General features: G+C 33.2%; 1 protein-coding gene and 1 non-coding gene across 3 annotated transcripts in view; both read right to left on the bottom strand.

Annotated features, from left to right (window-relative positions):
* ARID4A (AT-rich interaction domain 4A) overlaps window positions 1-18,849 on the bottom strand; it is a 53,825-nt gene that overhangs the window by 34,238 nt on the left and 738 nt on the right. The window contains exons 2-11 of one of the 2 annotated variants that reach the window (XM_090270926.1): window positions 18,457-18,625; window positions 18,295-18,351; window positions 16,369-16,479; window positions 15,451-15,516; window positions 13,906-13,996; window positions 7,016-7,095; window positions 6,838-6,932; window positions 5,210-5,342; window positions 1,022-1,101; window positions 29-105 (exon numbers count right to left, since the gene is read on the bottom strand). In XM_090270926.1, coding sequence (XP_090127052.1) covers window positions 29-105; window positions 1,022-1,101; window positions 5,210-5,342; window positions 6,838-6,932; window positions 7,016-7,095; window positions 13,906-13,996; window positions 15,451-15,516; window positions 16,369-16,479; window positions 18,295-18,300 — 739 coding nt within the window. In that variant the 5' untranslated portion in view covers window positions 18,301-18,351; window positions 18,457-18,625. The remainder of the gene's footprint in view (window positions 1-28; window positions 106-1,021; window positions 1,102-5,209; window positions 5,343-6,837; window positions 6,933-7,015; window positions 7,096-13,905; window positions 13,997-15,450; window positions 15,517-16,368; window positions 16,480-18,294; window positions 18,352-18,456; window positions 18,626-18,849) is intronic. The other variant, XM_090270927.1, reaches the window with a different exon arrangement.
* Window positions 13,254-13,362, bottom strand: LOC150016836 (U6 spliceosomal RNA). Its single transcript, XR_016510173.1, has one exon. It is a non-coding gene; the product is annotated as a U6 spliceosomal RNA (small nuclear RNA).

Below are 18,849 nucleotides of genomic sequence, written 5' to 3'. Positions count from 1 at the left end.
ATAATGCATTGATTCATCCTTCTTTTACCTGGTTTAGCAGAGAGCTCAGATTCAGGTAGACTGAGAATATCTACTTCCTTGATATCCTTTCTTGCTATTGAATAACTAATTATAGAGAAGGATAAAAGGGAGGCAACCATTATTAAATAAACATCATCACGAAAATAGTCCATGTTAATACATAGAAAAATATAAACCTCAAATTCAAAATTATTTTGCCTATAAAATGTTTTAAAAAGACCACATATATCCTAATCCTTAATAAAGAGCAAGAGGTAATAGAGGAAAAACTAGTATCTTAATTCTGATGATTCACATATTCAAAGTATATTAATGAGAGCCTCACATTTGTGATATTTCAATCTACGCAACTCTTCTACACACAGTATGGGGTACTTTATCTCAGCATGAGCTTTTCCTTATAGAAGACAACAAGCTCTATTTTGTTCTTTAATATTTCTTAAGTTTAGTATTCAGTTTAGTAAAAAAAAAAAAAAAGTAATCAAAGGTAATATTAAAATGTTTATCATTGTAAGATGTATTACGACACTACATTTTTCCAAGAATTACAACTCAAATATATATATAAAAAATAACTTTACATCTTATTTTGGAAATAAAGCAAAACTGAGGTTCATAAAAGTTTCTAAAAATCTGACTTTTAATTAAAAAGAGTCAAAGTAATTATTCCAGTAATACAAATTTTATTAAAAGAAAATTTCATAGTTCATAATATACAATAGTACACGATATACAGGATTTTTACAATTAAAGAGAAAACTCAATATAGTGCTGTATTAAAATAACTGTTCTTAGTATTATCCTCACATATTGTTCAGTTTTTATACTTTTTCAATTAAAAATAACTTACTTTACAAAAAGTCAAAACATATTAAGTAACAACTCAGCTTATGAAGTGATTAAACTTTTATAAATAAATTGTTGGAGCTGGTAAGAATTTATCACTGTGATTCAATTTTTTTCCTCCCAATGTAACACTATGAAGTGATTCATTACTCACAATTTAGAATCGATAAATGATCGAACTAAACATTGGTCTTTTTTCACTGTGATGTCATCATTACAGCTGGGAGATATTACCTAAAATATAAAATAAGGACACATTGATTCCTATTTTCCTTGCTCAAAAAAAGAATACATTCTCAAGTGGATTCTATTTTATAAGAAATAGCTTCATTATCAATACCTTCCATTATTAATGAATTACTTATAAAAGATCACCTTATAATTTTTCTTTAGCATATCAGTAAGTACTTCAGATATTTATCCAGTCATTACATTACAAAATGAATAATTGATGAAATATTAATTACAATGTGGCCACCACTTAAAAAATATTAGAATTACTCTAAGCCAAACAGTAATTCATTTATTGTACAAAAATAAAATGTATAATTTATAATAAAAATTTGGCATATTATAATTTTAAAAAATATACTTGAATCAGATTCTATTTTGAAATAAACATCTAAGTTCCCTTTATTATCAGGGCATGTACAATTTTTAAGTAAGTAATTCAAAGCTGAGAAAATCTGAGTAAAGAACTTTTTAATTTCTTAACTTTAAAAAATAACAAATATCTTAACATTAGTAAATAACTAGTCTCTATATTCTTTATGGAACTTAATATTTTTAAAATATTAAAGTCTACTAATAAATAGCTGACATGTACCTGCTCATCATCACCCCCTAACATGAGCCCCTCTGATACAATCTAGCACCATCCACAAAACTTTGTTCAATCATGAAAATCTTCTATATCTGCGTTGACCAATACAGTGGCAATGAACCACGTGGGCTGAGCACTAGAAATGTGGCTGTGCAACTTAAAGATTGAATTTTTAATTCTATTTAATTTTAATTGTTACATTTAAACATTATTATTTTTATTTTATTTTATTTTTAGAGAGAGGAAGAGAAACATCAATGTGTGTTTGCCTCACACTCGCCCCCAACTGGGGACCCGGCCTGCAACCCAGGAATGTGCTCTCACTGGGAATCGAACCTGAGACCCCCTGGTTCACAAGCCTGCACTCAATCCACTGAGCCACACCAACCAGGGCATTACATTTAAACTTTAATAGCCATGTAGGGCTCATGGCTCTCATATTACATAGCATATATCCAGATAATTAAAACTTCTTGGCAGTCATATCAGCTGTTTCAACATCAGATAAAAGTAAATGTTTGTTAGCTGCTGGTAGTTACTAGATTTAATATATTTGTGTCTGCCTCAAGGAGTTAAGAATGTAATTAAGTGGTAAACACAAAAAGATACAAAAAAAGAACACAATGTAAGTACAGTGATACCACTAGGCTCATGATAATATGATTTGATAATGTGTAGAAGGAAGATTCAACACAACCTGGGAAAGGAAAAGGAAAAGGTGTGGCAGCAAAGGCTTAAAATAAGTCTTAAAGAATGAGTAGGCACAGCCCAAAGCTTAATTACCTCACCTGTGAACCACCTTAATGGCCTCCAAATTGATTCCTGCCACCTCCAGTCTTTCTAATAACAATCCAACATACCACTTCCTCATTAACATTCCTAAACATGCAGCTCAAATGATGTCACTCTTAATGCAAAATTCTGTGCAGCGTATGTCCAAATTACTTAGATGAACTTTTTGTTTTAAATTCTCACCAAGGATATGTTGATTTTTAGAGGGGGCGGGGTAGAGAGAGAGAAACATAAGAGAGACAGACAGACATGAGAAACATCAATGGCCGCCTCCTGCAGACACCTGGACTGGGGATCGAACCTACAACTAGGTATATACCCTGACCAGGAATCGAACCCTCAACCTTTTGGTGTATGAGACGACACTCCAACCAATTGAACCAACCTAGACAAACTTTTAAAGACTCTTCAGGCCTATATACAAATTTTCTTCACAATCTTATTTCCTATAATTCGCCTACTCACATCAAAATGGATTCCCAGGTCAAACAGTTCCATGAGCAAACCCCTTGCTTTTTTTGCTTTTATTTATGTTGTTGCCTCTAGCGAGGTCCTCCAGTGAAGCTCTGCTTACTAATTTTAAATCCTTCAAGGCTCAGCTCAAAAGTACCTGCTTCATAAAGGCTTTCTGGATTTTCTTTAAATAAATGTAATCTCTCAGAACAAATCATAATATGGAACATATACTATTTTATATTATTTTTTAGATTATTCTCTGCATTAGACTATAAAATCATCAAGTGCAGACTGATGTCTTACTCATTTTTTATTTTCTACATCACCTGACAAATGATAAATATGTTGAGTAAACTTATTTTTTAAAAATCTCTTTTCAAATTATGACCTGAATATTCTGAATCCAAACCCTTTTACTTATCTGCCTGTAACAAGTGAATGACTCAAATAATTTTCAGACTTTTCCTGTGTAAAGTCAATCAATTTATAGGTATTGAGCCACATATTTACATGTACAAAGAATCCTTAAAAATGGCCTCAGTTCTTTAACAGATTCTAATCTAATTTGGGACACATTATTGTGCCAAAATTACTAATAGTGATAGCAAAACTTAGAGAAGCCCTGACTGGTGTGGATCAGTGGGTTAGGTGTCATCCTGCAAACTGAGGGGTCGCCAGGTTCAATTCCTGATCAGGGCACATGCCTGGGCTAGGGGCTGGAGCCCCCTGTTGGGGGCGTGGCAGAGGCAACTGGTCAATGTACCTCTCCCTCTCTTTCTCCCTCCCTTCCCCTCTCTTAAAATAAAATCTTCGGGAAAAAAAACAAAACAAAAACACCACCACTCAGAGAAGAAGGATATATTTATATTAGAATGGTTAGGGGAGACTGAAGGTCAGACTTGAGCTGAATCTTAAGAGATATTTTAGAAGAGAGAAATAAGAAGAACATAAATTGTAGACAGTTTATTACCAAATATTATTGATTCCGCTCATGAAATAAATCTCTTGTCCATCCATTCTTCTCATTCCTCCTCTGAGGAAGCAGAGGTTAGTTTTCTCTACTAATCCATCTAAGACTTGCATTTCCAAAGCCTAGGGGTACCTTTCTTTCCCCAGTATTCCCTGTCCTGTTCCAGTGTCTGCACCACGTTTTTAAAATTACAATATAATTGCCATGGCTAGGCAGCTCAGTCGGTTGAAGCATCGCCCAATAGCCAAGATTGTGGATTCTATCCCCAAACAGGGCACATACAAGAACCAACGAATGAATGCATAAATAAATGAAACAACAAATTGATGTCTCTCTCTCTCTTAAAAAAAAACAAAACAAAAAACACACCCACTACCCTGACCAGTGTGACTCAGTTGACTGTTGTCCCATAAGGCGGAAGATTTCTGGTTTGATTCCCAGTCAGGGCACATGCCTGGGTTTCGGGTTCAGTCCCCAGTTAGGGTGCATGCAAGGAGCAACTGATCAATGTTTCTCTCTCAGATCAATGTCTCTCTCCCTCTCTTCTCCTTCCCTTTCCCTCTCTCTAAAAATAAATAAAAATCTTTAAAAGTAAAATTAAAATATGATTTTAAATTACTATGTAACCTCTTTTAGATGTGTACAGTAAGCTCACATTCCAAGTCTCATACTTCTCTCTCATAGGGAACTTAGAATAAACCTGAACACAATGCATATCCTCAGTAAATACCAATGATTTAAAGCAGGGGTAAGAGCCTGGAGGAGTGAAGTATCTTATGGAGGGAGTACTTAAGAAAGAATCTGAGTAAAGTAGAGAGCCTACACTGGGATGGGAACAAACCAAGAGATAGAGATGGCCTCAAATATTAATTTAAGAAAGCATAATTGATCCATTGGGCAGTCAGCAAAGGTTGTTTTGTTTTTTTAAGAACGGAACTACCATGATTAAATCTCTAAAGAAGTTACTTCTAGAAAATTAGTCTAAATTCAGTAAAGAAAGAATTCAATAATCAAGTTAAGGAAATTTGGAGGTAGTTACTATAGATCAGGTATAAAGTAGTAAAGAAGATCACTAACACGCTTTAAAGGAAAAATTAAAAGATCCCAGTAAATGATTATAGAGAATTAAAGGAAGGAAATAACAAAAGACAGTGAAGTATGTGGGACCTAAGTATGACTGCTAATTTTGCAATAAAATCCAAATTAAATTTGTGTAATACTTTCAAAATATTTCAAATGCTTTTTAAAACTCCATGTGAAACAAATCAAGTTGATTAACTTAAGAAAGAAACTTTACTTACCAAAGCAGGATACCATTCAGTCTTCTCAGAAGTAGATACTACACTTACAACTTTTCCTAATAATTCATCATTGAGACGTCGCTTATCTTCATCCTCCTCTTCACTAGTTTCTTCTTCTTTTTCATCTTCATTACTAAAAGTTAGAATAACTTCATCATTATCTTAACATAAATCTATTTTGATACAGTCAGAGTGGTATAAATTTAACATAAATAGTTCAATTTCTATGGCCTGGCTGCTGTGGCTCAGTGTATTGAGCGTTGGCCTGCGAACCAAGTGTTGCAGGTTCGATTCCCAGTCAGGGCACATGACTAGGTTGCACGTCAGGTCCCCAGTTGGGGGCGCAAGTGAGAGGCAACCACACAGTGATGTTTCTCTCCCTCTCTTTCTCCTTTCCCCTCTCTCTAAAAATAAATAAGTAAACAAACAAATAAGTGATTTTAAAAAAAAAGTTTAATTTCTAATCTGGAATACCCCAGAAGAGTAGCCTTTTCATTCTTATTGGAACTAAAGAGATGGATACTTCCTAGCCCCACAGAAGTAGTCCTGAGCTGTCCATGGTAACTCTGAGTCCGTTTCACCAGATCAGTGAGGACACAGACTTAGGCTCTCCTGCCAATCACCCTCATTATGTCACCATCAAGTACTTACTGTGCCATATACATTTTTTAAAAAGACTGCCCTTCTACTTTTTAATGTATGCCAGATGCCAGATAATGTAACTCTTAATTTTCAAACAGGTTATGGAAAGATCTCATTAAAATAGATCTGAGGGTTTATGTAGACAACCTCCCTGGATAACTAAAGAATCAGAGAAACCCATAGTAAGGAACAGTGTACAGAACAACTGACCTGTACTATTCAAAAATGTCAATGTCATGAAAAGACAAAAAAAGGCTGAGGAACTTTTCCAGATTAAAGAATTAAAAACCATATAAACTAAATGCAATGCATAATCTTGGATTGCATCCTTGAATCAGGGGATGCTATACTTGGGGCAATTGGCAAAATTTTAAATATGAAATGTATATTGGATAATACCATTCTATCATAGTTAAACTTGCTGAATTGGATAATCATACTTTGATTGTTTAAGAAAATATCCTTGTTCTGTCTTAGGTAAAGTATTTAGGGGTAAAAGGTAATGATGCATGCAACTTCTTAAATGGTTCAGCAAATTAAAATTAGTATTATTAAATAAAAATATAATTAATATGTATCTATAAAGATAGGTAATGATGACACAGATGTACTGAAAATGTTAATTAGTGAATGATGAGTATATGGAAATTTATTGTATTACTCTTAAAATTTTTAAGTTTGAATGTTTTTGCAATAAAAAATTAAAAATATACATACACTCATTTAATATAGCAAAATCATCATGTCAATTATGAATTTGGCAAAGTAACTCAAATCAAAAATAACCTCTTTAAAAAAGGAGTTGTGATAATTACTAGACAAAGCAATGGAAAAAATAAAGAACAAGGTGAACTCGGTAAAATGTCTAACATAAGGATTCATGATGCTATTGAAAAATTACCCAAACAAATTTAGCCATTCTAGAAAAGTCATCTGTTTAATGTTATAATAATTACTGTAATGCTACTATATATGATAACACTCACAGAGGAAGAGAGGATCTCCTTCCTCTGTTCGTCTTCTTTGCAATTACTGGAGTTCCAAAATGTTCTGGATTTGTTAATGGAAGCTGGTCAAGTGTCTGGATAAGAAACAGACAATTAAATCACATTTTGCTCTACATGAGTAGCCTTTGTCCAACCCCAAAAGTCCATGTCACCCTACCTCGCTCTCAGCAAAATGTCTCTCTCCTTTTAGGCAAAGTGAAGTGCGTCTCAATGTTCTCTCATCACCATCATCAAAAACTACAATAAGCAAAAGAGATTAAAATGTATGTCCACAAATAAAAATTAAACTGCACAGAATGCTATTATTGCTATTTATCTAGGGCTTAATATTTGCAAACACAATTATTTGGTATTTTTCAAAACCTTTTAAAGTGTACAAAGCACACTTTCATTCTATAGGTACCAAACAGGTTAAATGGCTGTCCTCAAATGCTTAAGCATCTCCATTCACTTTTTCAGTTTCTAACACCACAGAACCACCTTCTTAAACCATTAGCAACATATTCAAAAGACAGATCTTAAATTACCTCTACTTCTAGAAGAATGAGCAAAAACCTGGTTTAAAAAAAAAGTGTTATGGGTTTTTTTTCTCAAGTTATCAATGGTGTATCTCTAACTTCAAGAAACTAACTTCTGATAATGATGTTGGATTATTCTACTGCTTTACTTATTTGTATGATAATCTTCCATAGCCAATTCTAAAGTCATAAGATTCAACTTTTCCCTTTTGCTAGTAGAGGATGTAAGAAGTTTAGACATAAAGGTTGAATGAGGGAATCATCAGAAAGATGAATTTCTTTTTAAGTTCTGAAAATTAAATAGAAATTCTCCTAAGTATTTACGTCTATACTTGTTAGAACTGGCTGGTGTGGCTCAGTAGATTTAGCACTGGCCTGCAAACTGAAAGGTCACCAGTTCAAATCCTGGTCAGGGCACATGGATGGGTTGCAGGCCACAGTTGGGAGTGTGCAAAAGGCAACTGATCCATGTATCTCTCATACAATGTTTCTCTCCATCTCTTTCTCCCTCCCTTTCCCTCTCTCTAAAAATAAATTTAAATCTTTTTTAAAAAAAGAAAGTATCATATTATAGTTTTTGAAAATCATACTTCTTGAAAACTATGTCCAAATATTTCAAGGAAACAGGGGTAAGGAATTTAATAATTAACAACTAGTGTTTACATATAACTAGCTTTATTATTTTGATAATTTTATAGGTTAAATTTTTCAGAAATGTTGTCTGATTTTAACAACTAACATTTTACAAAGCTTATTTTAAGAAAAAGTTCTCAGAAAATACCTGACTCCCCAGCACTAGGAAGAAATAAAACATAAGATGGAATCCTTACCTCAGATATTTAACATGCATAGACATTATCAACAAATGTTTGTACATTTTGTGAAAATAACATATACCTGGGAAAGCAAATATATATACAAATATGTTTAAGCTTTAATCCTGTTTTTCATAATTCTAGATGTTTTTCCATTCTAGCAGAATAAGTTAATAAAAGAAAATTTTACATTATCTTGATTTTATAATATCTGAGATCTTTTACCTTATTATCTACATAATCATAATCCTGCATTTTTAAAAAGGGTTGTTTTATTAGCAACTTGCCTTCAAATCATAAACTTAATTATTCATGCTAGAAACTTAATTATGTAAGAGCACTCAACTTCTTCAATATTTATCTACCTCGGTCAGTTCTTTTTCTTAGACTAAAGACATCTAGTTTAGATTCTCTTACATGCAGGAGATAATGCAGAGAGAATTAATAGCTCCTGAAGCACATATTCAAAGAACCAATAATGATCCCACAAAAGCAGCTATTTTATACACTGTCATGATGCAGAAATTAACAACCACCTATAGACAGACATAATGACAGAATAAAACAACACCCTTCAACAATTACATCACTAATCTGTACTTGATAACACTGCTCTGAACATGTGTACCAAAATTATGATTTGCATATGTCAAGTCTAATAAATAAACCACTGTTCTTTGTAAATCTCAGAACCATAAAACTATCATACCAAACAAAACAATTCTTCACATTAGTGTTAATGTCCATAAGTATGTTAAAGAATAAAATCTTAGAAGTTCCAATTATCTTTAATGCCTACAATACCAAAGACGGTGACGCTGGACAAACACATACATACTCATATACACACACATTTAAGTAGAGGTGTAAGCAAGAAAATGAGAACATAGATGAATTAATAATATCAAATCCATGCAACAAATCTTTTCCTCAGTTTTTTATCATTAATCATTTCACTGGTCATATTTTACCACAAGTAGAAATAATGTTAAGAACCAGCAGAACTTCTCAAAAGGCAATTGTGGTGCAAACAAGAATTATTCAGCTTTACACGGGAACCCTTCCCACTTCAAGTGAATCAACACAAACAGTATGAAACTTTTTTTTTTAATTCATAAAACTATACAAAACTGTGTACTTGGGTTCTTAATTCAAGTTTGTTAAGCCATGTAAGTTCTCAAGACTTACTGAAAGATAAATAGAAAACCCAACAACATAGTGAACCTATTATGACCTCCCTGATTATCAAAATCATGAAGTTCCATCTATAAGAAGTTTTCTTTGTAACTTCCAAGAATCATATAAAAGAACACAAAATTGGTGGGCATTGAAAGGTGACTCTGGCATTTTGATAAAAGTGAATAATTAACTGGTGTTCATAGTAAACTTAGCTTAAGCTGAAGACATATACTACAGCATGCCAAGAGAATAAAAGTAAGACTATTAGGATTTAGTAATTCTATGAAATTTCTTACACTTGCAAAAAATGGTATTTAAATAGGCTGTTCATTGAGTGCAACAGAATAGATACAATATAACAGAAGTAGTATCTCTGTTATTATACTGCATATAAACACTAAAACCTAATTTGAGAAAAATGATAAAACTGAGACTCTCTCAATTAACATTAATCATACTAGGCAAAATAATGTCAATACAAAAAAAAATATACAAAGCCTAACCCTAAACTGTTAGAATTCAAAGAAACAAAAACAACAAAGATCTGATCTAACTACTAAATACAAAAGATCTACCTGTTATAATAACACTGTTAGATGCTAGAGGATAGTAAGATAATTACCGTAAATTAACTTTATTTACCCACTACATAATTGGCTAGTACTTATTAGCTGCTACTATGTCCTGATCCTCACAGCAGCCTCTTCACTATCTTCCTTTATAGATAAAGAAACTGAAAATCAAAATGTTAATCAATGAGGTACAATTTAGTTAAGGATGATCAAAAGGCATAATACATATTAAAGAGAGGCATAAAATGAACATGGAAGGAAGTCAAGAATTCTGACTTTGGAAAAATAAATATTATCATTATGTCTGTGTATCATAGTTATAATTAACAAAATGGAGTAAAAACTTTAAAATTAAAAATATATGCATACCCTGTTACTCATAACACCATGTATGAGAACTATATAACTCCCTGAACAACTAAGATCAAAAACTTCAGGAACCAGGAAACTGAAGAAATTAACATTCAAATGTCTAATGTTATTAACAAAATATAAGAATTCTTAGTCTTATGGAAGGTCATTTAAAGAAAGGGTTAAGGCCTATCACAGGATTAAACAGATTTCTTTGTTGTTTAGGTTTTTTTTTTCCCTTATCTAGTCAGAGGAATAACCACCTAGTTTTGAAAACAATCTGTGGTTGGTTTTGGTTATAACAACATTTGTCAGAAGGGGCCCTAATTAAATTAAAAGCCTTATAACCCTGCATGTAGCACATACCAAAAATAAATGTCAGTTCATTCACCAGTTTAATCTGAACTAGAAATTCCATGAGATCTGACACAACTGATGTGCAAAACAGTAACTACAAGGCAGGAAAAAATTAAGTATCTTAAAAATAACTTTTCACAAAAATACATAAATTATCAAATAGATTTGTGTTAAACTTGATATATAATGTATATTTTGCATGTAAATTAATAAATTTAAATGACAATTTTTTTCCTTTACATTTTCTTAATTTTTCAAATTCAATGTGTTATTTTCATATTCCAAAAAGTGAAGACTAGTTTTAGAATGTCTTAAGTTGTATTTACGAGGAGTTAATGGCAACACTGATGTGTAGATATAAATTATATTCCCAATTTTGATACCTTTGAGTGACTGGATAGATAACAACACACTTCCACATACTACACACTCCTTATCTTTAATGGAAGGAAAAGAACTGCCAAATGAATAAACCATGCTAGGAAGCACTATTTTATGATAGAGGATACATTTTCAAGGCTCAAAAAACAAAAAAATCCATGCATGGAGCTATTTATTGTTCAACATTAGAAGGCAAGGTATTCTTAGTTTTAAAAATTGAGTTATAGTAGATCTAAAACCTCTTTCAAAATTGGCTATTCTGCTATAATAGGAATAATTAATAGATACATTACATAAAAAGTTAATATCCATGACTTATTGATAACTTTTGATCACCAGTGATAATTCCTATTTGATCCAAACCAGCCGTTTGATATCCTCCTTTGTTTTTAATAATCTGACAATTTCAAGATCTCTTTTTAAAGTCATGATGAACATTCATACTTTGTGTAACTTTCTGTTTCTACCTATACAACACTCTGAATTAGAAATCAAGAAAAGTTTCAGAAAAGAGCAATTAAACCCAAGAAGTAGTAGGCACTCCATTAAAGAAAGACATAAAAAATTCATGACCTGTAAGAGATTATTTTATTTTGCCATCTCTTAAGCTCATTATATTCAAATCATTCTTTATGTGGTCTACATCCTTCTATACCTAAACATTCTTTATAGCAGAGTGCTGTATACTTAAGTGAACACTGCCTTTTAATGCCTTACATTGTTTAGGTCATTCTCTCTCATTACATAAATGCATAAACCTTAAATATTTTTAATTTTTCTCTTGAATAAGTATCTGTTTGTCCAAGTGTGGTTTGTTTTTCTAAGTGTGTTCTAGCTACATTAGATTCAGCCATTGCGCATATAAAAAGAAAAAGTCTCGGGTTGCCACCCCCAGATCTACTAAATTAGAGATTTGGGATCCTCAAATCTCATTTTTTTAAATAAGCACCAAGTGATTCTTATGTACACTAGTGATTGTGATATGTGAATTATATGCAATTACAATTCTAAGCTCTTTGAGAACAATCATACAATTTCTTCTGTAATTACTCATCATAGAAAATCACCATAGAGAATGCTCAGTAGCAACTAGTTTTTAGAAATGCTAAAATGCCTTTCATATAAAGGACAGAGATTGTTATTCATAATTGAAGTATTATTCTGGAGTCCAAAAACCAAGAATGTGAAAACCTGAAAAGTATTGCTTCTGCAGAAGCGTGAGCACTATATCAGTAAAACTACACAAGTACTGTTGAATGCAGCCTTGATACTGGGTACCAAATAGAATGCAATATTAGTATTTGAGCCTCCATTATATAATCTTCCATGATTCTGAACACAACTCCTGTAATTTTTACCACTGCCTTTTTTTATATAGCAAAACTAGATTTAATCTAAATGAGTTAACATTAGCTTAATTTTTAAATCTCTAATAACTACCAATTACAACTAAGCTTCCTAAAAATATGTAGTTCAGAATAGTAAGACCATTGTGAACCAATACCAAGAATAAGGTCCAAGAACTGGGTCCAAGAAAAAAAACGTTACCAACCCTGGCCGGGTATCTCAGTAGTAAGAGCATTGTGCTGCTACACCAAGGTTGTGGGTTCGATCCCCAGTTATGGCATATAAAAGAATCAACCAATGAACATATGGATAAGTGGAACAACAAATCAATGTCTGTCTCTCTCTTTAAAATCAATTAAAAAAATTTTTAAATGGCTAGAAAATAGTAGTTATGTACAGTAAATCACTACTAGTACTAACAGAAGCCATAGGGAAAAAAAAAACCCCACGGAAGTACAACTTTTAACCAAAGCATGTTCTTCACAGCTTTGACCATCAACTGGAGATGAATAAAACTAAAAGTAAACCTAAGGGCCATTACTCTTCCTTCTACAAGGAATCCACAACACTATCATTATACTATTTATATAAAGACATAATGTAAAAACCAAACAATGCTATAGATTTTCAGAGTAAAACCAAGGATTGGATGTTATCCACAGGATTGTGTAGTTTGAAAGTACAAACAGAAAATTTAGAAATGTTAATTTTTGATATTTCATCACCATAATGACAACAACTATATAAGTACTACTTTTATACATTTAGGTTTTAATTTATTTGTATTAAGCCACTTGTTGCTACTCACTACAGTGAAGTTTTTTAAAGTCAGTATAAGCTATACATGAATATGAATGTAAGAGTACATTCACATTAGTAGCATATATCTTTTTCTTTCTTTTTGCATGTCATCCTTGCACAAGGGCCATGCTAATCTTCTCTGTATTGTTTCAATTTTAGTATATGTGCTGCCAAAGCTAGCATGTATATATTTTTCCTGAAAGGTGTTAGTAACAGCCCTCACAGTATCCACTTTCAAAAATTAAAGTGTGATTACCTAGGCTTGAATCCACTCTGGTCAGAATTTTTCTTGTCTGTAAATTCTATGTTAACATCTATACTACCCTTACATAAAACAGGCAGCAATACAATAAAAGATTGCAACTATTCACTCTTAATTATAATTTCAGAAAAAGTTAAAGTCTGATTATTTACAATACTAAGTTGTATTGACTTTCCTTATGGAACAAAAATAACCATACAATTTAAGTTTATTGAAAGGAAATATCAAGATAACCTAAAAAGAAGTATATTCTTAGATAAAATAGCCATAAGTGGCCAAGTTACTATAAGATAATGATTTTTGTTACCAGCAGGGTGTCAAAATTGTAACTAACTATATCAAGTAAATTGACAGAAAAGAATATGTATTTCTCTGCCAACATAATGATTCAATGTATTTACAAAATAGTTATATGTAACCTCCAAATCAAATCCTATGGATTAAATTACTATTTAACTACTTACCCACAGTATACCAACTAGCATCTGTCAACTTGCTGATAACAGCTTCCTGAAAAGATCCATCAGATGTCCTTGTTTCAACAATAGCTCCAACCTAAAACACAAAATCAAAATTTTATTACCAAATTTTTGAAAAAGATTTTATTTATGTATTTTTAGAAAGAGGGGAAGGGAGGGAGAAAGAGGGAGTGAAACATTAATGTGTGAGAGAAATAATCCGTTGCCTCTCACACACCCCCAACTGAGAACCTGGCCTGCAGCCCAGGTATATGCCCTGATGGGAATCAAACCAGTGACCTTTTGGTTAGCAGGCTGGTACTCAAGCCACTGAGCCACACCAGCTGGGGTTCATTACCAAATTTTAAAAAACCAAATCACTACTGCCTGTGTAAAAAAACCAAAAAGAAGCCCCAAAAAACAAAAAAAACTACTTAGGATAATTCGATCTTCCACTGGCTTAGATCTTTATCATTTATAGTGCTCATATATTTATCATGCAATTTGAGCCCCTCTTTGGCATAAGGAAGTTTTTATTACCCATATATTACACATTGAAAATTCTGAGTTAGAAAGAGAAAATAATCTGCAGAGTACAGGATGAGGACCCAGTCACTTGTCTTACTTCAGTTTTTCTACTATAATCCACTGTCTTCAAGAAAATTGTGGAATATAAGAATCAAAAACCCTACAACACTTCAAAAACAGCTTCAATTTTCTTTCATAGAAATATTAGATTCAGCATTTGTATTTAAGGGACCTTTTAGATAAGGATTCACCTAGACAGAAAGCAATGGATCAGCTAACCTTCTTTCAGCTTCCAGACCTTTCTATATCAGACATTAACCAAAGTAGTACTCTGATATAACAAAGATTACATAAACAAATGGCTAGAAATGAACAGAAAACATAATCTAAGTATTCATTAAATTAAATTAAGAAGTCAACATACTTTGGTAAGTCAGAAAAACAGCAGATTCAGACATAATATTAGTATGTTACTTAGCAACCTAAATATATATGACAACAATGTAAAAAATAAAATGAAGCGTTTGATCGAAGAATTCAAAACAAAACATGGCTGAAAAATTATGTTTATATATTAAATTATTCTTCTGTAAGATGTTTAACAGTCTTAAGGACACAGCCACTGTCACATCATAATTTATACTATATAACACATTTTTATTTTTGTTTGCCAATTAACATTCTTATAACATTTAAAATTGTATCTACAGTTGTAAAAATTCTATAAGTTAATATATGAATTTATTATTCTTAATTTCAGATTTTTTTTTTTTAAGATTTTATGTATTTATTTTAGAGAGGGGGCAGGGATAGAGAAAGAGAGGGAGAGAGACATCAATGTGCTAGAGAAACACTGATCAGCTCTCCCACACCGCCAATTGGGGACCTGGCCCACAACCCAGGCAAGTGTCCTGACTGGGAATTGAACAGGTGGCCTCCTGGTTCACAGGCCAGCACTCAGCCCACTAAGCCACACCAGCCAGGGCTCATCATTTCAGGTTTTATACTGTAGCACATACGTACTCTTAAAGGACCCTTTACTTGGTCATCTTGCACCAACTGTGTAGTATTGTCCTGTTTCAGGAGTACCTGAAAAATATTTTTGCACAATAATTCACGTTACTTTTAAAACAATACATTTATGGTAACACTCTAACAGTGTGTTTCATCTATGCTTTCTTAGTATCTGTTACAATACTTATTATATTGTTTTTTATTTATGTTTATTGCCTTTCTGATTAACTGTGAGCTCCTTGAGGTCTAGAGTCCTCCTTCAGCACAATAGGCCCAAAAGTTAGCAAATGTCAGTCCATATTACAGACATTTAATAAATGTTTGTTGAATTAATTAACTATAAGATTATTAAAAACATTTGTATAGGAAAATTACTATAAGGAAACAAAAAATGTTAATACTAGTATTTCTGAGAAATAAGCTATTGACATTAATCCTTTGGTACATTTCTGTATTTTAAACAGTATACAAGAATAATGTGTTAACTTTTTTCTGGTCATAAAAGTGTCTTAAAAATAAAATTCCTAAGTCATTTTTAGTGCTGTCTTGAAAACAATTCCCACTGTATTACTTTTCCTAATCACTTGAAATTGTCTTAATGTGAACATTATGAAAAAGAAGAAAATAGGTTATGGCCTAAGTAAGCATGATACCACAAACAGGAAAGATCCAAATGATAGGAAGTATCACGAACATGGTATTTTCATGGAAGCATTTTGGAATAATTTCTCATTTTGAGTTCTTTATTTCTCAAATCTTAATCTGCTTTTCCTGCAGTTTATATCTAACAGTACTTTCACACAGTAATGATTCAGTTCATGAAGTAATGATTCAATAAATAAAATGTTGATTTGAAGACTCCCCCTCCCCAATACTTTTCAATCCAGACTTAATAAAGCTGTCTCATAAAAAAAGAAAAAAAATTACCTTAACTTTTACCAGTCTTTTCACAGTCTTAATTTTTGCCTCACAGAAGGCACCTCGGTACTTGGCACTTACATCAGTTCCCACTGTCAGGTAGGCTGGCTCATCCGCCGCCTGATGAAAGAAAAATAAAATGTGAATTTCACTATTTTCCCTACTCCAACCTCAATTCTCATTAAAAGGTTTGGTGTTTCAAGTAATAAAAATAACACTATTTGCTTATTAATTTTTGAATAATATCCCAAAGCAAACACTTTATTAACCATCCTCTATGTTATAAACTATATCCTGGTAAAATAAAACATTTTACATCATAACTGAAAAGTATCAGTCGAGAAATACAATTTTTCCTCCACAGACAAAATATTTCAACAATTTTACCATTTACTTAAGAAATCAAAAATAAGAAATAAACAGAAAAATATATGCATATTAAGTGTCTCATAATACTTTAAGTTACTCAATTACGGCCATTATACATTATGTTATTCCATTATGGCCTCTGAAAAATTTTGTTTCCCAATTAAAATGTAATGCTATTAAAATTAACACCAATAATTAAATGTTTATTAATATAGCTATATAAAGGCAACATCTTTTTGGATACAGTATAACTGTACAGATAAGAAATGAATCCAATCCTTTTGATAAGGAGAGCATTATTTGAAAAAAAAATTATTAGATAAATGCTGCATTTTAAAGGTTTAAGTCTGATGAATGCAGCAATATAAACTGATGGCCTTACCAGTTTACCACACTAGTCTTTTTGATATATATAGCTTTACTAAGAAATGTCTACTTTTTTAGTCAATGCCCATAAAAATACATTGAAAGATGTGAGAACTTTCATTCTATGATTCATTTTGATCTTGACAATAACATAATGATTGCTATCTCAATCTGTCATTTTATTGCTCCCCCCAAAAAGTAAGTGTACTCATACAACTTTGTTTCAACATTGCCAAGTACAACAGTTACAGTGTATACTTTAGAGAGATCCTTGTAAGTAGAAAATAATTTTCATTTTCCAGTAAGGTTTCCCAATTAACATTAAAGGTTAAATGTGTCACTTCAAGGAGGTAAGAAAGCAAGAGAAAATTTGGGAAAATGCTGTATTTCAGAGCTTCTACATTGAAACAGTAAATGATTAAGGCATTAAGTAACTTTTAAAGTTAGTGTATTTAAAGACTCCTTTCAGGGATCATTTCTATAGTTTCTTACTAAAGTTAGTGTATTTACAAATAATGCAAATTGAATAGGAATACTGTTTAGCAAGTAAATATTGAATATCTGAGCTGAAACATTCTATGCTACAGCACTACAGTCTGCTATACCTTCCTTTCCCTTTAAACATCATATGTTTGCAGTATTAGTTGTCTTCAGAAAAAAATATATATATTAGGCTGGTTTTATGTTTTAAAATATTACAACAATTAAACTAAAACTATTAGTTTTAATTCACCTTCAAATATTTTAGCTACAGAATTTCACTTTATCCCCAGCAAAAACAGTACCTCCCTTACACTATCATATATTTTTTCCTTAGAAAATCACACTGGCATTGGAGAAGAATAAAAATTTCAAAAAACTCCCCCAAAGAACTAAAGAAGGATAAAAGCTTTACTTCTGCAAAGGTTGCTGCCAACACAGGAAGTGTTTAAAAATACTAGCCCACTGGACAACAATGGAAAGGCTGCCAGAGCCTTCCCAAAGTGCTAACTGCTTCAGAGAGGGGCCGAAATGACTGCATTTAGACACAATGATCATTTCTCTCCCATTCAATAGTCCTCCTTTTCAGAAAGCGCTGCTTAGTAAAGGAATCAATCTTAAGTAGCCAAAGAAAAAAAAAAAAGACATTCCACCCAGCACCAGCCTCTCGACAGGCAGTGTCCAGGGCACGAGGGTCAGAGCAGCGACGACTCCACTTACCTTCATTTTTATTGGTGACCTATGGGGTTCCAGCTCAGCCAGCTATGTTCTCCGCCGCTAGAACCATGGGGGGAGAAAGACAAGCCAGAATCAGTCTACGCTGGGGAGCGACCCAAGGAAAGAAAGTAAACAAACGCCAGCGGGGAGGGGCAGAACCCTCACCAGCAACGGGATCAGAAGGTCCCCTCGGAGAGACGCAGGGGCTGAAGTGGCAGCGAGAACCCCGGCGGCGTCCGTTGCGCCCAGCACTTCGCCGGCGGCCCACCGCGCCCCCGCCTCGCTCGCCACTTTGACCCGGAATGCTCAACTCGGGTCCCCAGGACCGACCGCTCTGGAAGAGGACACGGCACTGTTAGGGCTTCCCCTGGTCCCCGATAGGCGCGGTCGCCCAGTCTTTGCTCGACCGCCCCCCAGATACCCCGACTTCGGCCCGCGCCCCGCCTCCGCCGCTCGGCCCCCTCCGCCCGCCCCGGGCCCGCGGTGGCGGCAGCGGAGTGTCACGGCGCCATTGCTCTCCTTCCTCCGCTCTGCACCATGTCAGAAAGAAGAAGCGCT

The sequence above is a fragment of the Furipterus horrens genome, unplaced genomic scaffold (genome assembly GCF_987537825.1).
Source record: "Furipterus horrens unplaced genomic scaffold, mFurHor1.1.pri manual_scaffold_3, whole genome shotgun sequence".
Lineage (NCBI taxonomy): Eukaryota > Metazoa > Chordata > Mammalia > Chiroptera > Furipteridae > Furipterus > Furipterus horrens.
Note: the sequence above shows the minus strand (reverse complement) of the source record. Positions and strands in the feature narration are given on the sequence as shown.